We start from the raw sequence: 24677 nt of genomic DNA, 5'->3' as shown, positions 1-24677 counted from the left end.
TATTTTTAAAGAAATAATTTAAGACTAAGAACATTGATGGGATAAATCGAATACTAGGTCGGTGCCGAATAAAGCAAAGTTTATTTTGCTCGGCCTGAAAATCTGAACCACTCGCCAAGGCTCGTGGTTCAGATTTTCTAAGCCTCGCAAAATAAACTTTGCTTTATTCGGCACCGACCTAGTATTCTCTATTTTGACTTCTATAGTATTTTTTATGTAAAAAATATATTACTTTCAATAAAAATCTAGTTTAGGTGGAAAGTGTCATCCCTAATTAGCTTGTGCTGACTGCATAGGCTGATCTGAGACAATACTTTACCCAAATGCATCAGCCTGGTTTTACCAGAGCACAGCTGCTATTATGAAAATATTGTACACAAAACTGTACATAGATAATCTTTATGGATCTACAACTTGCATCCATTCAATATGAAACATATCACATATTCATTTTAACATCAAATAAATATATATGATGTCATAGCATTTATGAAATCATTCACACAATCAATAAACTTTGGACAAAAGTTGTGTTAAAAAGTCCTTATTTTACAGACATTAGCTGTCAAGCTATCAGGATTCTGGACTAAAATTCTCATGGGTGTTATTTTGGAAACACCTCAAAGGTCGAAAATATTTCAGCCCCCTAACTAGGTTTACGAAAACTCTTCACCTGTCTATAGAGAACAGACACAAGGTCAGTGCCTGGCTTAGTGCTCATCAGCTCCAGGTACTGCCCCAAGGCCCCAACGTGTATCTTATCCACCAACTGAATCGCGCCAAGGCTGGCATGCGCCGCTACACCGTGCTTTGTCTTGACAGCATCGAGTCTTAGCCGGTCTGCGCGGAACATCAAGTAAGGCCTCTCGTCCTTGCCGTCGGCCTGGGAGAGCTGAATGACGACCTCACGTACGATCAGACGTACAACAATGTTGGTCGTGTTCTTTGTGGACGAGATATCGTCTACCGGCTTAACTTCATCATACCTGTACCGTACGCAGAAACGGTATTTTGGCTTAGTCATATTCATGTTTTCATTTAATTCATGTGGGTTGTTTTCAAAATGTGGTTAAAATGACCTGGGACTCATAATCCCTTAATGCTATATTTATTTAACTCTTCCAAGAAATTGTTTAGTAAGTTTACAGTTTTAGTTTTGTAAACATAAAATAAAATGACAGTGCTCTCATATTGATGCTTGCTATATAAACTGTGTTCAAACAATTTAAAATCACACCATGTTTTGTAAATACAGAAAAATAATTATTTTAAAACACACATAGCTCCAATTTACATTATTATAAAACAACTGAAGCCAATGTCCATACACACAATTTATACCATGAAAGATTTGAAGAAATATGAGTGCCAGGGTTATGTACAACTGCATATAACATATCAGCCTCCCTCTATAAAATGTGGTTTAAGGCATGTGTGGAAGCAGTTAGCACTGGCTAATAAGGGGCAATACTTCTGCCCTAAGGATTTTTGCTACAAAGGGACTAACTTTAAACAACAAATATTGTGATAAGCCGCAAGTGTCATCCCTACATGATAAGCATGTGAGTACTGCGCAGGCTAATCTGAGACAACACTAAATGCACATGAATTAAGCCCCCTTTTCGTAGAGCAAGACTCATACACATGACGTTTCTAATAATTCATGCTCATAAGCCATGCCTCCTACTTGTGTATCCAGCTGTTAGCCTCCTCAGGGTCATCAGCAGCAGGAAGGTCAAGGTCACCAGACACTGCAATCAAAGGACAGAAATTAGATTTTAAAATGTTCATCACTTTTTTAATATTTTACATAAAGCGACACAGTTATTCACATGCATTATTATTTTCATAAAGCTCTGTCACATATATCACTTATACCTCTGCACTGATTAGTAATATTCCTTTAAGGGATGTATGAGCAAATAGAAACAAAATGTTATGCACATTTACAATTTACCATGATGACCTATTTGAAGTTTCAATCAAGCACATCGGACAAATGTGGCAGTAGTTTTCACCACAAATGTATAAAATTTTATGCAGACAGACTGACGAACAGAAAAACAGACTGACAGATTTGTGTGTTTCTCTAAACATTGCAAAAAGTCCATTTCCTATGAAATATTCCAAATGAATTTTCCTACAAATGCAAACATGTACTTAAATCTGATGTTCCATAGTCACCTGGTTTTGTTGGCATTTTTGGCTGTCGTCTGGTTCTGTTGATGACTCGTCTACCCAGGATGCTCTGCTGCACGGTGCGCAGGCTGTGCAGGTCAGGCTCCAGCTGGAGCTCGCTGGGGTCCTGTGAACACACACAGCAATATCACTACATAACTACAAGAGCAAGGATATGGAACAGGCCTTGTTCTGGGAAAACTGTGCTTAATGCATGTGCCTAAAGTGTCATCCCAGATTAGCCTGTGCAGTCCACACAGGCTTTACAGGGATGACACTTTCTGCCTAAACTAGATTTTTGCTAAGAAGAGACTTTCTTTAAACGAAAAATATCATAAAAGCAGAAAGTGTTGTTCTTGATTAGCCTGTGGGGACTGCACAGGCTAATCTGAGATGACACTTTACGCACATGTATTAAACCCCATTTTGCAGAGCACAGCCAATACGCGTAAAACATCATCCCAGATTAGCCTGTGCAGTCTGTTTTATATTTGTTTATTGATGCACAAAAGTCACAAAAGCTGTTCATATACAAAGGACCTGTTTACATACTATCAAAGATTTCTTTTATGGATATAACTTAATTGATTTTTAAAACAGATGTTAATTGTAAAATCATTTGTATATAAGAAAATATGTATAAATACTTACATGGAATATGCATAGCTTGTATTATTAAATCTATAGCTTGTACTATTAAATCTATAGCTTGTATTATTAAATCTATAGCTTCTATTATTAAATCTATAGCTTGTATCAGTTAATCTATAGCTTGTATTATTAAATGTTCACATTATGTGTATGGTTATTAATGTTCACATTTTGTGTATTGTTATTAATAATGTTATTTAAAGTTCAAAGACAGTATCGTATTTTTCCATGCAAAGCAATATCATGTCATTCAGGAGTGATAGGTCAACTATGAACATACTTGAACATTTAAATTTAAACCATGAAAGAATTCAGAAAAATTACCAGTATAGCATAAATGAATGTATCTCTTAAATACAGATGTCTGGTCTATACATTTCTGGATACAAGCTATATACATGTACTTGATGAGTGGATACATTCTTTTTCTTGGCCCTCTCCCACTCAGAGGCAAATTGAAAATGGCTATGTGCAAACAGCATAAAACCAGAACTGAGCCTGTGAGTAAATTGCAGTCTGTTCAGGTTTTATGCTGTTTGCTGCTCATCAGTATCTAAGGCTTGGAAATGAAGCCTTTAAAACTTGATTCTAGTAAGAAAGGACTTTAATCAAATGTAACTTTCTAGGGGACTACACATGCATAAAAATACATAAAGGGTTAAGCTAAGTCTCGCCGTTATTTTCTGCCAATCCTCCTCTGATATAAGACACCAAGCATTTGTTAGTTGCCTGTTATTCTTTACCCGATACCTCAATTATTGATTCAACTCTACCATTAATGACTTTCTAAACATGTGCACTAAAAAATCTACTTTTGAGGCCTTATGTTATGATGATGATGATGAGAAGCAGGAGGAGGAGAATAATGAGGATGATGATGATGAGGAGGAGGACATACATGACCCCAACAACAATTTATTAAGGAGAATATTGCTTGTATTACCAGGACATTCAGTTAATATGAGTAATAATAGTTATATATCAGATAATTATGTAAACCAGGTTAATATTACATTGAGCCATGCTCTTTGAAAAGGGGGTTTAATGCATGTGCGTAAAGTGTCGTTCCAGATTACCTGTGCAGTCCGTCCCTTATTAGTCTGTGTGGACTGGTCTGCACAGGCTAATCTGGGAAGTACTTTACGCACATGCATTCAGCCCAGTTGTTACCAAGCAACCAATTATATAATAGATGGTTTGGGTGTAAGGTATATTTTTGCAGACAAAATTGATGAACACAATGATGTACCAAAAAATTGTTTGCACACTATCATTTTTAATGTTCCTTCATTTGCTACTTTAGTTTTTGTGTTTTCCAGTCGAATTACAGCAGTTATATGACCTTGTTAAACATTTCCTGGGTTAACATATGGGACTTTCTTTGAAAAAACTTATGTGTGATGAGTATCTTCTCATATTTACCAGTGCAATCGGCACAGGCAGATCAGGGACAACACTTTCCGATTATTTTTTTTAAAGGATGTCTCTTCTAAACAAAATTTCAGTTTTGGTAGAAAGTTTCGTCCCTGATTAACCTATGTGTACTGAACAGGTTATTCTGAGATGATGCTTTACACACATACATTAACCCTTTCCCACTCGGAAGCAAAGTGAAAATGGCTATGTGCAAACAGCATAAAACCATAACAGCCTGTGAGTAACTCGCAGTCTGTTCAGGTTTTATGCTGTTTGCTGCTCATCAGTATCTTAGGGCTGGAAATGAAGCCTTTTAAACTTGAATCTAGTAAGAAGGATCTTGAATTAAATATAACTTTCTAAGGGACTACAAATGCGAGATAATACGTGTCTAAGAGGAAATGTTTAAGCACAGTTTTCCCGGCAGGAGGCTCATTCCATGACCAATGCCCACTATGTTATATGGCTGACTGGGGTCTAAACTCATTATCCCAAAATTGATGGTTTAGAACTCTACCAGTTAGTGTAACTTACTGCAGAAAAGTCTTAAGTTATATGCATTATTTAAGTAAAGTTTACATTGGGTTTGGATTAATTATTGAAGGAAAGCATACACGGCCAACACATGGTGCACTATCACAAAAATTGTGGAACTATGACATTTGATTCAAATAAATGAAAGAAAACACAAATTGTGGAAATGATCACTAAATGGAGAATAAGTGTTCATCAATTTTGTCAATCAACTTTCGTAATACAACTTACTATTTTTGGGATAATTAATTCCTCCTGTAACATGTTTTAATGCAACTTTTCGTTACACATCAATATTTACAAAGAGTTATTCATGAATGTTAACATGCACATAAAAACGTCTTTCATGCATGTATTTAATGTAACGAAAATACTACAATGGCAAACAGTATTACACTAATAAATGCAAAAATCTATACAGTCAGTGTTCATTCATAATAAAACAAGCATAACTAAAAATCTACACACTTTTGTAATGTTTTAGTTTATAAATGACAAAAAACAACAATAACAACAAATTGTTCATATATCTTTTTAATGCATTAAAGAATATGCAACATAAAATTCTAAAATGGCAAACAGTAATACAGCAGGCAGGGTGCAGGATCACGTGACTTTATGGGGTTCACAACTGAACGTTAATGGATGTAAACACACCTGTATGTGGTGCTTTTCTTTAAAAAAAATAATTTAACAATAAGAAGTTAAACTAGTGCATATAAGACAGTTTTTATGCAGCTTATGGCAATGTGAAATACATCAGTATTATTTTATTTAATAAGCCTGTGTTCTTGGCCGAACATTCAATGTGTAACGTATGTGAACGGTTATGCTGCACACAACATGAAATGTTGGCACCAATTTCAGACATATTCAATTATGCATTCTTAAATCTTAAGATATCAACACAAACTGCAAGAAAGACTGTCTTTCATGCACTAAAGGTTTGTGCTAATGTATTTTTAAAAAAATGAGATATTTGCAAAAATAAAGTTCTTAATGGTGTGTTTACATTCTATCCAGCCCATGTGTAAATCCCTGTGAACCTGCACCCTGGTAAAAATAATACATTATTTCTAAAAACAACCCAATCCATGCATCACTTCTATAATAAACATCTGCACCTTACCAAAACTTAACAAAGTAGCATAAAAAGCATCAAAGCAAATCAGAACAATGATCACCTTAATATGCTAAGATTGGCACCACCAATAACAAAGTACAACACATCATGTCAGCCTTGATCTGTCCTCCCGGATAAGCCTGTGCAGTTTGCAAAGCCTACACACGGAAGACACTTTTGGCTTTTATGGTATTTTTCTTTTCTTGAAATCTCTTCTTAGCAAAAAATCCAGTTTTGTGGAAAGGATTGTCCCTGATTAGCATGTCCTGACTGCACAGGACAATCTGGGACAACAGTTTGCGTACATGAATGAAGACAGTTTTCCCAGAACTAGACTCACATCATACATTCAGACTGCCCTAGCGGAAGAATCAGATGTTGATGCAAGGCAAAAAGTCTGAGGTACAAGTCAACAGTTATAAAAGTAATTGAAACAACCAAGTCACAAAACACTAAGCAAATCAGACTCCTGACGGATTTTCAAATTCATATGGAACTTAGAGGATTGTATCTACAAATTCAATTGAAGTAATTAAAACACACCTACACACCACTTAACACCCAAACAGCACATAGTGATGTGATCATCCACTACCAATAATTTCTTTAGCTTTGATAAAGTATGATATAAAACAGTAATCAGTGTTATCAAAATGAACAAGACACCACCCAAAACCAAAATCCATCCCAAAGAACACAAACAGCTCACACCTGAGACCTACAAGTACAAGTTATTTAGGCTTTCAACAAAAGTTTAATATCCATTTAGAAGCTAAAGCTATTTACAAGTACACTAAATTTTTAACGGTTACAACACATCACAACACCAAAAATCATTCCAAGAACCCGAGACTGTTCATGCCCAAACCTTGGGTTTCACACAGAAAAAAACAACATATCACAACATAACATAACAAATGAGCCACGTTCTGGGAAAACTGGGTTAAATGCAAAAGATAAAGTGTCATCCCAGATTAGCCTGTGCAATCTGCACAGGCTAATCAAGAACAACAATATCTGCTTTCATGGAATTTTTCATTTAAAGAAAGTCTCTTCTAAGATAAATTCCAGTTAAGGAAGTGTCCTTATTGATTAGCCTGTGTGGACTGCACAGGCTTATCAGCAAGGACACTTTACAAACATACATTAAGACCGGTAGTCCCCGAGCTAGGCCCAGTATCACCACACAACCCAACAAATCAACCCAAAGACCCCTTAACTGCTCACGTACCAGATCATATTTGCCAGTGGCCATCGCTGCGTCCACCATGTCCTCCCCCAGGTGATGCATACTGGCGCTTGAGGTCACCGTGAAGTTGTTGTAGAATTTCCATAGAAACAATAGCTTGCGGTCAGAGATGTTGATCTCGAATGTTGGCAGCGTGGTTATCACCTTTTGCCTGAATTAAAAAGTAAAATGTAAAAATATGTGTGAGTTATGTAATGAAGAAGAGTTACAATTAACACATTTGAATTGGTGGGGCAGCAACTAGTTATACATGATAACCAAATGATGGTAAGAAATCATTTTGACCAGCAGTTAAGATGCATAATAGTTTTCACTGTTGCAAATATTTATGCATTTCAAGGGTTAACATGTATCAACAAGATATGTGTTTGTCAGAAACACTATGTCCCCTACTGCGCTGCTTTGAAGCTATATATTTAACCTTTGACTTTGAAGGATGGCCTTGACCTTTCACCACTCAAAATGTGCAGCACCATGAGGTACACATGTATGCCAAATATGAAGTTGCTATTTTCAATCTTGCAAAAGTTATGGCAAAATGTTAAAGTTGGGGCAAATAAACACACAAACCAACCAACAGGCAGGGCAAAAAGGTGTTTTTTATTACTAGTAAAATTGACTCTAGCATAAAATACTCATCATACAAAAAGAAAATAAATAAAAAAAGAGAAACAGAAATAGAGGCAAAATTACATAATATTGAAGAACAATTAAAAAATAACCCTAATGACGAAACATTACTACAAACTTATCAAACAGAAAAGAATAATTTTAATGCGATAAATGAGGAGAAAATCAAAGGGATTCTAATAAGGTCAAAAGCAGAGTGGATTGAGGGAGCCGAAAAAAATACCAAATATTTCTCAAACTTAGAATCAAAAAGATCTGAACAAAAAGTACTTAAACAGCTTAAAATTAATAATGAAATAGAAAACGATCACTCAAAAATTTTGGAAAATGTTAAACAATATTTCGCTTCACTCTATAAAAAAGACATAAATTTGGACCAAGAACACAGTGACATATTTCTTCAAGATATTGTAAAATTATCAAACGATGATAGAGAAAAATACCCCGACCATTTATCAGAATACGAATGCTCTCAAGCATTGAAAGACATGAAAAATAACAAAAGCCCAGGCTCAGATGGAATAACAACAGAATTTTATAAACTTTTTTGGACCGACATAAAGCAATACTTAATCAGTTCAATAAATTATTCTTTTGAAACAGGAACTCTAACCGAACTTCAAACACAAGGTCTTATTTCATTGTTGCCTAAAAAAGATAAAGATATTCTATCTATTGATAACTGGCGACCAATCTCTTTGTTAAATGTTGACTATAAAATTGCAAGTAAAGCTGTAGCTAATAGAATAAAACCTTTTCTTCAAAAACTAATAAACACAGATCAAACGGGATTCATAAAAGGGAGATATATTGGAGAAAACATAAGAATTCTGAATGAAGTTATTGATAAAATAAACGATGCCGAAGAAACAGGATTGATCTTTTTCTCTGATTTTCAAAAAGCCTTTGATAGTTTAGACCATACTTTTATGTATAAATGTTTAGAAGGCATGGGGTTCAGCCAATCTCTACTAAAGTGGGTGAAACTGTTTTATAGTAATGCAAAAACTAGTGTTATTAATAATGGTTATTTCTCGGAATTCTTCGACATCAAAAAGGGAGTGAGGCAGGGTTGCCCCCTTTCGCCCTATCTGTTTATCTTATGTATTGAATTATTAGCGAATTATATAAGAAATGATACAAATATAAAAGGAATTTACATAGGCAATATTGAACTCAAACAAACATTATTTGCAGATGATGCATGTTTTCTTCTTGACGGCAGTCAAAAATCATTTGAATATTTAATTATGACCCTTGACAATTTTGCAACCATATCAGGTTTAAAATTGAATAACAATAAATGCTCTGTAATGAAACTAGGTGCACTTATGAGGAGAAATGTAAAATTCTGTCCACATAAAAAATTTGATTGGGAATGTGAAAGCGCGACCACACTTGGGATAACTATATTCAACACTACTAATCTAACGGTTGAACACAATATATGTAAAAAAATTCTGGAATTTGAACACTGTTTACATAAATGGAAAAAATGGAATCTTTCACTTATAGGAAAAATCACAGTTATCAAAACTTTTGCATTGCCAAAACTAACATACCCATTTACAGTGTTAGAAGGACCAGATGAAAGTAAAATTAAAACTTTAAAAACAACTATGTTCAAATTTTTATGGAACGATAAACCAGACAGGATAAAACGTGACCAAATTATACAAGAATATAAAAATGGCGGTTTAAAAATGATTGACATAGAAAGCTTTGTGGATGGTCTCAAAGCTTCTTGGGTTAAACGATTTATACATCAACCGGAATCCAAAATAACAAAATTATACAGTACTTTTCTGGAAAGCTATGGAAATTTTTTCATTTTAAAAAATCACATTAAACCTGACGATATAGACACACTTAAAATTCGATCAGTGTTCTTAAAAAAGATACTTAAGGTCTGGAATAAGGTTAACGCTCAAAATAACATCACAACTATAGGAAAAGAAATAATTTGGAACAACTCTTTTATAAAAAACTCTCAGGGTTTATTTTTCTACAAAAGCTGGCATATTAAAGGACTCAATCATGTAGAACAAATATATGACTATAGAATAAAGCAATTTTATAGTTTTGAGCAATTAAAAAACTTGTACGAGTTAAATAACAGTGATTTTCTGAAATACTATAGTCTCATAAAAAGTGTGCCACAAGATTGGATAGAAAAGCTGAAAACTGAAAACATAATTTATCAACCACCAGAAAATTTACTTTCATCAATTACAGAGTCAACTAAAATCTGCAAATTAGTATACCAAAAATTCGTACTGACGAAGCAAATCAATCCAATCAAGGCAGTTACAAAATGGGAATTAATTTTTGATAAAGAATTTGAAACGAATAAACTGTTTACTCAACCGTTTAGACTGACCCACGATACCAAACTAAGAACTTTTCAGTATAAATATATTATGCAAATTATTCCTAACAATAGTTATTTACTGCAGTGTGGTTTGACACATTCCAATTTGTGTGATTTTTGCAGCATGTCAGTAGATTCAAATATGCATATGTTTTGAGATTGTCCTATAATTCAACAGTTTTGGAACAGTGTAAAAGTGTATATCGAACAAACTGCGAATTTGCCGAGCATTTCAAATTTTGATTATGAACATATTAGCTTTTGTAACGTTTCGGTTGGTCATTCCAAAACATCACATATTGTTAACTTTATCATATTGTTGGCAAAATTTTATATTTTTAGAAATAAGTATCAGAACACCATTCCCAATATTTATCATTTTAACACGTATCTTCATAATAGGCTTAACATTGAGGAGATAATTGCTTTCAATAAAGATCAAATAGAAACTTTTCGAGCAATTTGGAACAACTTTTTAACATAATTTTTTTTTTGCCAGAACATGCATTTGTATGCTTTGATCTATTTGTCGAACCGTATGTAATTATGAATATTGCTTGCTGCTGTCTCGTTTATAAATTTCGACAGATATGTTTATCGCATGTTTTTTTTTTTGCTATTTTTTTTTTTTTATTGCTATGTCAAAATGTGTGCAATTGTATCGTCATTTGGTGAATAAATATACTTATACAAAAAAAAAAAAAAAAAAAAAAAAAAAAAAATTGACTCTTGCATATAAAATTGAATATTTTAAATAGATTTTACTACAAAACTGGATGTTAAATTGAATTTTTGTTTAATTCTCATAAAACGAAACTGTGTCCATGCGTGCTAAATCACATTTAAAAAATACTTTAACATGTTAAAAAATACAATCATATTAAATGAACAGGTCAGGTAAAATTTCTCGTAATACTAAAAGTATGGACAGAATACTACAAATATACAATTAGAACATAAAATTTTAGTTTGAGAAAATGACCCAAAGGATGTTCTTTTTAACCCTTTGCATGCTGGGAAATTTGTTGTCTGCTTAAATGTCGTCTGCTGAATTTCTTAAATTAGCATTTCTTCCATTTTTTTCAAAGAATACTATCAGAATAGCAAACATTTTGGATCCTGATGAGAAGCCACGTTCTGTGGCGTCTCATCTGGATCCAAACTGTTTGCAAAGGCCTTCAAAATTCGGTTCCAGCACGGAAAGGGTCAAGTTGAATTCCAAATTCGCATGATAGTGTGTTCCAAGGTTATTCACACTCCCTGCTACTCACTGTGGGAGCTGTTTGTAGTCCTGCTTGACACTATTGTAGAAGTCTAGTACATGTCAAGGTCATTTCAAGGTCACTCACACTACATTCTACTCACTGTGGAAGCTGTTTGTAGTCCTGCTTGACACTGTTGTAGAAGTCCAGGTTGAGCTTCATACTGGGTAGGATGTGGTACTCCGAGGTGGGCTGGACCTGTGCTGTGTGCCAGTCATCACCTGAGAACACCGGGAAACCGTGGCAACAGACTATCTCAAGTATCTTACAATTTATTGACCAGTTGAATGGATATTTTGAAGTACTTTATTGTAAGGCGCAAGTGTGGAATGAATAACTTCTTCATCTTGAATCATTTAAGTGACTTACTGTGTCTTTGTTTTTATTATTTTACATGCAAGTCTGTTATGGTTCTGTACTACTACTAAAACTATGTAACAGTAAACACCATGAACATCCCAGGATATCATGTTTACAGGCATACACATATTCTACCATGCTCAGTCAGTCTACAGTAATGGTACAAAATACCATAACAAAAGTTGTAACATAAAGACTCCAATTTAATAGCAAAACAGCTGTAAATTTCATAAGATGGGTGTTGTTTTCTGCTGTACCTGAATCTGCAAGTAGCACCTTGACGTCAGTGATACTGACTGTGAACTGGTCATACAGACTGGCAGCTATCTCAGACTGGGACAGATTGCCTTGCTGCAAGTAAATTTAACATTAAAATTGTAAATATTTTAATATGCACTCCTAGTTTTGTTTGAACCACAAAGGATTTCAATTCAATTCTGATTCTTAATTTTAGTTTCTTACATTTCGTTTGAAACCTCACAGTTGTATCTACATATGCCAAACTGTATTATTAATATAAACGCCAAATTCATCAAGACAGTAAGAAGAATACGGTCAGACACCACCAAGTTTTACAGTGTATAACTCTGGTTTTCACCTCAAGTGCAGTATTCTTAGGCTGTAGCTCACTCTTCACTTGTAACATGCCAAGGTCCACAATCAGGACATTACCTCCCCTGAAATAAACAGAACATTACCTCCCCTGAAATTAATAGCAATTTATCTCTCCTGAAATTAACAGCACATTATATCCACATTACCTCCTCTGCAAGAAGCAGATTTTTTTTCTCTTAAAATTAGAATAACATAACATTCCTAAAATTAGCAGAACACATCTCCCCTAAAATTATCGGCAGCCGATTTTTATAAACCTGGATAACTCTTATCAAGAGGAAAACATTTTATCTTCAATTTTGGTTACCGATTGTATAAATAAATATATATCGAAACAGGTGTCTGTTTTGGTTACGTTTTGGATAAGATTTAGCCAAGGAATTTGACTTATATTTATCTTAACAAAGGTTATCTTTTTGATTGACTATAGTTGATTATATTTAAACAATTGGCTGCAGAACATTATCTCCTTTGAAATTGTCAAAAAATTACCTCCCATGTAACCAGCTGAACATTACCTACACTCAAATTTGCATAACATTATTTCCCCTTTACTTGAAAGATTGGCAGAATTTTTCTATTATGAAATAAGCAGACCACAAATTCCACTGAAATTAACAGAAAATAACCTCTACTTGAACAAGGCTTTGACAGTATTGCATTCAATACAGGAATCCTCTAAGGGTCAGTAAAAAAAATTCTCAATAAAAAAAATCAATAACCTTCATATTGAACTTCATAATAAAATCCAATGTCTATTTAACACAACAATTTTAAGAGTTTATTTAACATTCACTTTATTATTGACCTCTGGTGAAAAAATATTTCCCCTTTACTTGAAAAAAGATTGTGCATATAACCATCATGTTGCTATGCATGTGGATACCAAGTTTCATGATTATCTTATCTACCTTGTGAAATATTGGTTTACTTCTGTTATTATTATCAGTCACCTGCCCATTTGAAATGTTCAGAAATGATCAGCCATGCATAATTCTCCAACAATTTTTTTTATTTGCATACAAATTTTCATGATAAGGTCGCAGCGGTGAAGTGGATCTGGTGACCACCTAGCGATCAAATGGTCATGGGTTCGATCCCCACTGTGGGAACATTCTTTAGATTTCACCCATAGATACCAAGTACTGGTTCTAGTCCCAGGACTCGAGAGCATTCCAAATAAGCCTTAGGCTTGCTATGCAATCCAACTAAAATAAATACTTCAGTTTCATGATTATATTCCATGTTCTTTGTTAAGCTTTAACATTTTTATCCATTATCATTTTCCGCATAATTTTCAAGCTTTATACATTTTGTGTGGACAGACAAACAAACAAATAGCCAAATCTGAATACCCAATGTCATGTTCATATCTTATGCAGGACAGATATGAATATTATTTTATATCAGAGCAACAAGCAGTTTTTGTATACATAATTAATAAACTTAAACATTTACAAAGAAATAAATTGCTCACCTGTGCAGCGTTCCGAATTCAGGCACAACTATGTAAGGGGATTTCATGTTCACAGCCAAGTGTATGGTCTAAATAATACATGTTAAGAGGGATTATACCATCTGTCTGCAGATCAGTGCATACAACTAATAAAGGCACTTTTTATTCCACAACATTAAATAAGCAAATACTGTAATTTCATTTAATTTCATACTGACAAATTTTTATGCTATTTGAATACCAAACAAAGTACAAATAAAAGATCCTCATTAATTTTCTATATACATCTAAGAAAAAAATATGCGAACATTAAAATTATGCAAACTCAATTCCTCGCAGATAACAACACTGCAAATTGAAATCAATCCCAGTGCACACATTACAAAATATACTCAAAAGCAAAATTCAATCCAGATTGATTACCAGTGATAAGAACATTTTTCAAATCTAACGCCAACATCAATCTTAAAATTAGATTGAATTATAAGAACTATCCCTTTTAGAATGACCCATACCTTATGTGTCTGTATGGCGTATATAAGCCCAGCCTGACTAATACTGGCCATGCCCTGCATGGTTTCCATGGCAACTGCTCTCATGTCGAAGGAGCGAGTTGGCAACTGGAAGAAGGCTCTTACTTCACACAGAGAGTGCTGAAAGTGATGTAAATTGTAATCACAGTGTGCTCAAAGGGAGGTAATTATAGATGCCTTGCCTCACAAAGGGAGTGCTGAAAGGGAGGTAATTATAGAAGCCATTAAAAACATTGGAACAAAATCACGACACAATTTTTGTTTGCCCCCATTATTTACCAAAAATGTGGAATTTTGCTGCATAGAATGCCTTCAACACAATATTTTGGAGTTCTGCTAAATTCTTTGTGGTTCAATAGACAAGTATCAAATGAACAATTTTTTAGAAAAAGTTTTAAGATGATTGGGAAAAGATGTTAAATGCCCAGTGTTCACGAGATTTCTCTATGAAGAAAACTGCTAGCTGCCTGTTTTTCAAAGGACCAGAACTAGAGTTCGAATTCATTTGACTATATAACAAGATTTCTTAAAATAAAATAAAAATTAAAGCCCATAAACACTCAAAATCAACGAATATTTTGTACATTATAGGTCGTTCTTCTGGAGCTGCCAGAAGCCAGTCTTATGTTTGCTCGTAAATGTTCGCATATCATGGTGAGAAATTAACATGGAATATATAATGTCACACAAAAACAAGCATTTTGCATATCTTTAAGTTTATGTTACCATACCACATTTAGCGTTGATATTTGTGCTATAATTGCTAAAAGGAACACTGATTTTTTATGGGTTAACTTTATTTTACGAAATATTTTGCTTTATATTCGTTGATTTTGAGTATCAATGTTACTTTAATTTACTCATGGTGTATGGAAATATCAGATAGTAATGTGACTGTTCTAAGCCAATTGAACTGTTTATGATTTATAATAAAGGTGAGATACATATATAACAGGTGTCTTTTACAGCATGCTTACCTCATCATAGACCACTTCCACAGGCTGTATGTTCATCTTGAGGGAGAAGTCAGCCTCCACATAGACTGGCCGGGACTCAAAGTCCAGGGTGAAAACTTGGTTCACGGAGGGAGCTACACATATCAAGAATAGACCATAACAAGAACGTGTCACAGCAGTGATGAATATGAGCCTCGTTCTGGGAAAACTGGGCTTAATGCAAGTGCGTAAAGTGGTGTCCCTGATTAGCCTGCGCATTCTGCACTGGCTAATCAGGTATGACACTTCTGTCTTAACTGGATTTTGCTGGTAAGAGACTATTATCAAAAATAACATGCAAACGGAAACTGTCGTCCTTGATAAGTATTTCCTTACTAGCCTGTGAAGTCCGCAATGACACTAAACACATAAACATTAAGCTTAGTTTTGCAAGAACAAGGCTAATATTACACCACCTCCAGCCCATCCCAGTTATAACATGTAAAAAGATGAAATAATCATGTTATAGAAATTCTAAGATGGGGCATAACTATCATAACAAAAAATGCACACACACAACTTTATATAAAAGGGTAGAATGAATCCAAGCTTGAATGTTGTAAGCTAAATTATGTATGTCAGACAATTTAAAGTTTAACAACAAACAAACCTCCATGGGATATCCACTATAAGCCACTCCAATTTTAGCAGAAGAGTATAATTATAGTGCACTTAAATATAGTGATATTTGTTATGCCTGCAAATGAGTTTTGTTCAAGTGCATGCTATTCCACCTTCAACTCAGTCCAGTGTTTACACCGAGGCACTTACCGTAAACATTGACATCCGAGGTGACGATGGGTATAAGTTCATGTTCAATGGATGCCCCCTCAATCACAAAACTCTCTGTGTTACATGACAGCCTGAAATATCGTATAGGGGTGCAAATTTACAAAAATTTACCAACACCTCATGAGAGGAAGATACCCTGTCATCCTCACTGGGGTCACTTAACCCTGTATTTATAGTTTTAGCAGATGGATTCAAGTTGATAACTACTCTAAAGTCATTGTAATTCAATAATTTTTGGTTGATTTTCTGGGTTGGCTGATTTACAAATTTAACACAAACACATCGGAAAATGACCAAAGCAAATTCCTCTTTTTTTCCAAAATCAGAAATACGCAAATTTACGTGTCCATGCAAAATGTAATTTTCTGAAAAACCAGAAAATTTCATTTATAAACAATACTGTTTTGATATAATATCAAGATTTGATATTACATGGAAGTTTCTAATCTGTTTGACTGATTGGTTCTTAAGTGAAGCTTAAACAAGGTTTGAATATTCAACTTAACAGTCTTCCATTTTTAGAGCCATAACACCATGCACAATATGTAATATGACAAGATTTAAATCCATAAATTTTGAGATGGATATGTCAGGTGATTTACGACAAGATTAAGATTTTACAGGTATTATATGAGGTCTTTGTTTTGACCTTTAGAGCATTCAAGTTTGATATCCCACAGGCCTAAATTCCCTTTAGGACGCCGTGGAGTAGTGGATATGGTGTCCACCTAGTGACTGGGAGATTACAGGTTAAATACCCATGTTGGTAGCGTTCTTTAGATCCACCCATATATACTAAGTACTGATTAAATCCCAGGAAACAGACTTGAGAGTGTTTCATATAAGCCATAGGCTTTCGATGCAATCAAGCAAAATTAAAAGGTTTAAACTGAATTCCCTTAAAACTCACCTGTATGCATCTTTCCCAGGCCTGGTTTCAAAGGATGCAAGCATCTGGGTGACACAGACCTGCAGGATCTTCTTGCTGTAGTTCACCAGTGAGACACAACAGCTTTTCATGTTCAACTGCAGCTTGTACTGGAATGAGGAATACATGATTAGCCCTTTTCCACTCAAAAGTAAAATAAAAACGGCTGTTGCAACCAGCATAAAACCTGAACAGCCTGCGTGTAACTCGCAGTCTGTTCAGGTCTTATGCTGTTTGCTACTCATCAGTGTCTTAGGGTTGGAAATAAAGCCTTTAAAAATTGAATCTATTAAAAAAGGACTTAAATTAAGTTTGATTTTCTTAGGGATTTCAAATGTGTCAAAGTGCGTTTCTGAGTGGTAAAGGATTAAACCCGAGATGTGAAAATGGGGCTGAAAGAATGTGTGTTAAGTGTTATCCCTGATTAGCCTGTGCAGTTGTCACCGACTCATCAGGGACAGCACTATCTGCGTTAGACTGGATTTTTGTTTATAAAAGACTTCCTTTAACCAAAAAAATTTAGTTCTGAAAAAGTACTATTAAATTGTGACATACAGAGTTTCATAAAACTTACACATAAAATAGAAAATAATTTGAGCGTTATCCTGGATTATTTTTATATATCATATTAACAAAATTATAATTTGCTCACAACCCAATAAAATGCAAAAAGAATTCCCTATCTTAAAAGCTGCATGTTGAACTATACAGTTCTTGTTTCAACTGCAGCAATACTGGTGGGTATTTGTTATAATCTAAATTATTGTTTTATCATCATTTTTCATGAATTAAATAACAACTGTTTGTCAATTTGACGCATGATTCTTAAACAATTTTTGTAAAAACAACCTTGTCAAATTCCTACTTTTCTAAAATCATTATATTTTATTTGCTGATAATTGAAGATAATGAAATAAATAGTTTTAAATAAGGCAATAAGATTTAAGCCTGTCTGTGGGAAATGGGGGCTTATTGCATATCTATAAAGTGTAGTCCCAGATTAGCCTATGCCATCCACAGAGGCTAATCAGGGACGACACATTCTGCCTTAACTCAATTTTTGCAAAGAGATACTTTTTTCAAGAGACTTCCTTGAAACGAAAAATTCAATTAGAGCAGAAAGTGTTGTCAATGATTACCTGGCTTACCTGCATGGGACCACATTCTGCACACATACATTAAACACCAATTTTCAAAGAGATGAGGTTCATTTGTCTGTTGTTATCTATGAAAACACCAATGTTACATGAAGATAAAGACAGCAGCCTCACCTCATTCGACTTCTTGACAGAGGCATTCTTATCATATCCAATACCCTGGTACAGTTTGGTCTTCTCTTCAGGAGTCAACTTAGAAAACCAGTCTAAAACAAATGTATACTATATAAGCCACAAACACAAACGCTGGGCTTAACTAACCCTTTCCCACTTAGAAAAAAACGAATGATTACTATATAAGCCACAAACACAAACGCTGGGCTTAACTAACCCTTTCCCACTTAGAAAAAAACGAATGATTACTATATAAGCCACAAACACAAACACTGGGCTTAACCCTTTCCCACTTAGAAGCAAAGTGAAAATGGCTATTTCAAACAGCAGAAAACCAGAAAAGCCTGTGTGGTAACTTGCAGTCTGTTAAGGTTTTATGCTGTTTGCAGCTCATCAGTATCTAAGGTTTGGAGATGAAGCCTTATTAAATATAACTTGCTAAGGGACTACAACTGCATGAAAATACGTATCTAAGTGGTAATGGGTTAATGCAGTGACGAAAAGTGTCACCCCAGAATCAATGACAATACTTACTGCTTAAACTTGATTTTCGTTAAGATTAGAATTCCTTTAAAAAAATGCAATAAAAGTGGAAAGTTTTGTCCCTGATTAGCCTGCGCAGAATGTATATTATGTTAAATTACTTGTAGTAGAAACAGTTAGATGGAGATGTTGCATGTTTACCTGAACCACAGCATAACCCACCAGCTGAGTGAGACCCTGATGTCCATAATTGGTAGTTACCTTAGGCTATTTTGTGAATAGTACAGCTAAATACTGGTCGCACATAATATGTGTAACAATATTGTAAACTCAATTTCAGCTTAACGCTTTTCCACTGAGAAGCAAGGTGAAAATGGCTATGTGCAAACAGCATAAAACCAAAACAGCCTATGAGTAACTCGTAGTCTGTTCAGGTTTTATGCTGTTTGCTGCTCATCAGTATCTAAAGGTTGGAAATGAAGCCTTTTAAACTTTAATCTAGTAAGAAAGGCTTTTAATTAAAATTAACTTTGCAAGGGACTACAAATGCGTCAAAATACATATCTAAGTGGTAAAGGCTTAAGACCTGTGTGTTTAATTATGGCTCTGGATCAAATACCTGTTTCTGAAGATCCGAGATCAAACTTCACTTCTTCCTCCTCCTCCTCGCCTCCCCACCAGGAGAACCAACCAGTCTTCTTCTTGGGCTTCTTCACAACTTTGTGAGGAGCATACTGGAAAACAGGGCTTTATTCATGAGCGAAAAATGAAATCCCAAATTAGCCGGTGAAGTCTGCACAGGCTAACAAGGTACAACATACTTTCAGCCGATACTGGACTAACCCAAAGAAGAGACTTACTTCAAACAAAAAAATACCTTAAAGGCAGAAAGTATCGCCCATGATAAGCCTATGCAGACTGCACAGGCTGATCTGGGACAACACTAAATTAAAGACATGCATTAGTTCCAGTTTTTCCAGAGTTAGGTTCAATTATAAAAAAATATAAGAGTTCATTTTAATTTAAAGAATATTTGCCTCAATAATTAAATTGAAGTCATGGAGCCATCAACACTTATTATTATTATTATAATTATCATTTTTGTCATTATTAATATCAATATTATTATTATTCAAAGTTTGCAGTAGATAGGGAATACATTGTTTGCAGTCAATAGGGAAAAACATTGCATGGATGAAAAAAATGCAATGTAAGAGCTATATGTAGTATCTGTCAAAACTTTCAAAAAAATAAGAAAAACTTCAAAAATCAGAAGACAGGAAATTCAGACTTCCAGTTTTCAAAATTAATGAAATGATCTAAAATAAGACTTTAGTGGCTACAAAAAGACAGTGTTTGTTAACATGATTAATTATACAGTAAACACAAAATGTATTGTCACCAATATAAGACTTTACTCACAGACTCTTTTGCATGCTCCCTGGCCATGACAATATTAGTGACGTTTAACCCCTCCTCCAAAACTGCTAGCCTCTCTTTGATATCTTCATCATCAGGCTCGCAAAGATGCTTGATGTAAAGATCCTTGTATTCATTGTACTTGATTCTGGAATTTAAAAATCATACAGACTCAGAGGGTAAGGTATCCGACGTTCCTCGATTCAACCAAATTCCCTTTGCTTACAAGGTTTGAATCTATCCAATGGAGTAAAATCACTGTAGACATGAGCTGTTTGTAAAGTTTACGCTCCATCTGGTTTTTAAAGCTAAACAGCTTATAATAGTACGCCATAATCCCACTGATTTCAAAATCCTGTAATGCCGGATAAGGGTATGGGCTGGACACAAAACATGTATTTCCCAATATAAGGAATATGTGAAAACTTCAAGCCTCCACTGTGACCTTCCCCTTTAAGTGAGAGACATAATTGTTGCACGCAACATGTCGTCCTGATATGACAATATTTTGTAACAATTTATTTTGAAATCCCATTATAAACATTGAGGTAAAGGGTAAGACATGAAATGTCCCACATATTCAAAAAATACATATACACACATACATACTATATGCCCTTCAACTAATTGGCGGGTGCATCAAACATGCATAATACAGTACAGCCAAAGCGGAACAAACGTATTTCGCGATCCGCGGCGGCAAGGCTAAACGAGTCGATGCCGCGTCAGTCGTCGAAGCCGCGTCAGTATGCGGCGGCAAGTCGCATTTCGCCGCGAAACTTCGCATCTGTCCGCCGAGGCATGCCGCGGTCCGCGACATGATGCCGAGTCGATGCGATCATGAAATATTTTTTTTTTATTATTAGTTACATGTAGTTAACAAATTTTGAAAGAACAATTATAATAATAATTAAAATCATAATAAATTTATTGTGCGCGGATTGTATTAGCATATACATGTAAGCATAGTTAATGTGTCTGGCCAATTATTAAGTTTGTTTTCCGCCCGTAGCGTATGTATTTCACACATAAACAAGGTCACGTAATTATGTTTTCGCACATACAAGTGGTCAAGGCTCCAGCATATGGTGGATTTATAAATTAACTGCATGTTGATTCCGCTATTATATTTTAGCTGAGAAAATTAGCAGTTTGAAGCCACATCAATAATCAAGACGGTGACGACGTATTTGAAGTTTTGTTAATTATCAGCTTATTATAACTATTGTTTGAATATGCGTATATAAACACGTTTTATTTTGTTCATATTATACGGTTAATATCGCTACTAATTACCCGATAATCCCGTATATTCCAGTTTTAAAGCAAATGCTGGTAAATATTTACGATACACAAACATTCTCGATATTTCCTTAAGTATCAAATACATTTTGGCATTTGTTACTATTTATAGAGATGATGAAATAACGTCTAATCGGGGCGTTTTTTTCTCCACTGAACACGCGATTTACGCCTGACGTGATGTTCATGTATTTATACAACACAAAATACACCCAAACTTTCCAAACGACGTTCTACATGTCTGCATAATTTTCGCGCTCTTTTTATGAAACAAAGGATATTTTAGCACTGTTTATTTGACGCTAGAATTTGCCAAAGGACGCGTTTGCATTAAAATTCGGAAGTGTGTTTCGGATTACAAATTTAATAATGATAATCGAACGAAACATAAACAGTTGCGCGTAATTAATTATACGCTACACATACATGTATGTACATGTAGGTGGATATCTTTTCACTCGATCCGCCGCGTACGTATGCGGCGGATTTACTCCGCGAAAGTACGCGTGGTTTATACAGACTCGGCGTCGTTGCGCGGATCGATGCCGAGTGCCACGGCGATACGCCGCGTGAACACACGATTCGGCCGCCGCGGACTAATAATCTGGCCGTGGCGTAGCCGCGGATTATGTTTGTGCCGCTTTGGCTGTACTGTATTTGTGATGTTTTCCTGTTGGTACACAAATTTCTGTTACATTCAGGTTAAAGCTGCAGAAGTAATGGTAAATACGTAAAGAACATGTTTGAACTAATTTTATTGATTTACAAAATTAATGGTTTACATTCTACATTTACATAACAGCACATCAAAAAAACATAAACAAAAAGAATCACATTAGTATTTTTTGATAGCCCATCAATCAGTGGTGTTAAACCTGTGTTGTTTGATCCTCTCAAAGGAGAAAGGTCGTATCCGCTCCTCCACAATGGCCGTGAATGCATACACCCACCATGACCTGGGACTGATCTTCAGGGGAACATTTGGATGGTACCGACGATACTTTTGGTTCACAGACATCAGTTTGAACGAGTCACTCAGGTTCAAAATATTCAGGAACTGAAAGCATTGAACAGTGTTTTATCAAACAAAAGCTAAGGTTTTGTGTATTAAACCTGTAATAAGTTTATTTTCTATTTAGCACCATTGTTTAGATGCAGAATATGATTCTTAGAGCTTGCAAGTAAAGGGTGACCATGTTGACTAGTGTATGTTAAGGGTGACCATGTTGACTAGTGTATATAAAGGGTGACCATGTTGACTAGTGTATGTTAAGGGTGACCATGTTGACTAGTGTATATAAAGGGTGACCATGTTGACTAGTGTATGTTAAGGGTGACCATGTTGACTAGTGTATGTTAAGTGTTACCATGTTGACTAGTGTATGTAAAGGGTGACGATGTATACGATGTATTCTTACGAGGGACGAAAACATTCTGGATTTGTTAATTACAACACTACCCGGTCAATTTGAAAATATCTACTCGCCCGACAAGTTTAGTGATCATGATGTTATCGCTGGTACGTTGAAGTGTGACATCCTGTACAAGAAACAACCAAAACGTTCTTATTTCCAATATTCCAGAGGAGATTATGATCCTATGACAAAGGAAACTTCGGACTTTGCTAAGGACAAATATTTCAACGGTTATCAAAACTCCAGAACAGTGGAAGAAAATTGGCTATTAATTAAGAAATTCTTATTAAAATGTTTAGACACTCATGTTCCAAGTAAAATATCTAAAAGTGTACAATCTTTACCATGGATTACCCGAGAAATTAAAACATTGGTAAAACGTAGAAATAAAACTAATGCAAATTTGAAAAAAACTGGAAATATCAGACTGAACAATAAGTGGAAATTGTTAAGAAAACAAGTTAAAACTGAAGTTCAAGATGCTCATGACAATTATGTGAATAATTGAATTGGTGAAATTAAAAAAGACTGTAAGCCTTTTTGGAAATACATAAACTGTCAAAAATCCAACAAACAGGGTTTACCCCCGTTAAGAACAAAATGTGGCTCTACTGTAGAATCAGATTTAGATGAAGCTAAAGTTTTAAATGAACAATTCACCAGTGTCTTTACGCACACCGAATATACATCAGTTCCTTATGAAACACCTTTATATCAAAAAATGGACTTAATAAATATTACTGAAAAGGAGTAGAAAAATTGCTTCAAGGCTTAAATACAACCAAGGCCATGGGTCCCGATAGTATACATCCAAAAGTATTAAAAGAACTTGCAACTAGTATATCAAGCGTCTAAGCGCATCTTTTTCAACAATCAGTAAACATTGGTACTATTCCCGAGGATTGGAAATCAGCAAATATTTGACTGTTATACAAGAAAGATGACAGATCAAAACCTAGTAATTATAGACCTGTGTCGTTGACTTGCATATGTTGCAAACTTCTAGAGCACATCATCTGTTCCAACTTAATGCAACATTTTGATAACAACTCTATTCTGAACAAAAATCAACATGCTTTTCGTAAAAATCACAGTTGTGAAACCCAACTGGTAACCGTCATTAATGACTGGGCAACATCGATAGATAAATCCAAACAAGTGGACATTTTTATACTAGACTTCGAAAAGGCGTTTGACACCGTGCCTCATGAATTATAAAATACTAAATTACACAAATATGGAGTTCCTGTAAACATTCTACAGTGGATAGATTCATTTTTAGTAAACCGTAAGGAATGCGTTGTAGTTAATGGCGCCAGATCAGAATCCTCAATTGTTAAATCCTGAGTACCGCAGGGAACTGTGTTAGGCCCGATCCTATTTTTGGTGCATATTAATGACATCTCTATGGACATAACTTCGAATATTAAACTTTTTGCTGATGATTGTGTTTGCTATAGGGAAATTAAAAATTTTGAAGACTGCTTAGATCTACAATCTGACATAAATCAACTTAGTAATTAGGCCACTTCTTGGGGTATGAGATTCCAACCCAGTAAATGCAACATGATGACTCTTTCACGTAAAAAGAAGAAAATTAATTTTGACTACACATTGAAAAATACTCGTCTAGACTTCTTATCTTGTATTAAATATCTTGGAGTGAATATCACATGTGAACTGAATTGGAGCAA

General features: G+C 34.8%; 1 protein-coding gene across 3 annotated transcripts in view; it reads right to left on the bottom strand.

Moving 5' to 3' along the window:
• The window catches only part of LOC127852144 (intermembrane lipid transfer protein VPS13A-like), a 175604-nt gene that overhangs the window by 120567 nt on the left and 30360 nt on the right, over positions 1-24677 (bottom strand). For all 3 annotated transcript variants that reach the window (XM_052385967.1, XM_052385968.1, XM_052385969.1), the window contains exons 10-26: positions 22444-22625; positions 20270-20414; positions 19467-19581; positions 18365-18456; positions 17076-17203; positions 16145-16236; positions 15356-15468; positions 14361-14498; positions 13867-13934; positions 12373-12451; positions 12032-12125; positions 11518-11635; positions 7134-7302; positions 5011-5034; positions 2185-2305; positions 1688-1751; positions 674-986 (exon numbers count right to left, since the gene is read on the bottom strand). In XM_052385967.1, the coding sequence (XP_052241927.1) occupies positions 674-986; positions 1688-1751; positions 2185-2305; positions 5011-5034; positions 7134-7302; positions 11518-11635; positions 12032-12125; positions 12373-12451; positions 13867-13934; positions 14361-14498; positions 15356-15468; positions 16145-16236; positions 17076-17203; positions 18365-18456; positions 19467-19581; positions 20270-20414; positions 22444-22625 (2055 nt within the window). The remainder of the gene's footprint in view (positions 1-673; positions 987-1687; positions 1752-2184; positions 2306-5010; positions 5035-7133; positions 7303-11517; positions 11636-12031; positions 12126-12372; positions 12452-13866; positions 13935-14360; positions 14499-15355; positions 15469-16144; positions 16237-17075; positions 17204-18364; positions 18457-19466; positions 19582-20269; positions 20415-22443; positions 22626-24677) is intronic.

Source organism: Dreissena polymorpha, chromosome 12, assembly GCF_020536995.1.
Source record: "Dreissena polymorpha isolate Duluth1 chromosome 12, UMN_Dpol_1.0, whole genome shotgun sequence".
Classification (NCBI taxonomy): Eukaryota; Metazoa; Mollusca; class Bivalvia; order Myida; family Dreissenidae; genus Dreissena; species Dreissena polymorpha.
This window is presented reverse-complemented; position numbering and strand designations above follow the sequence as displayed.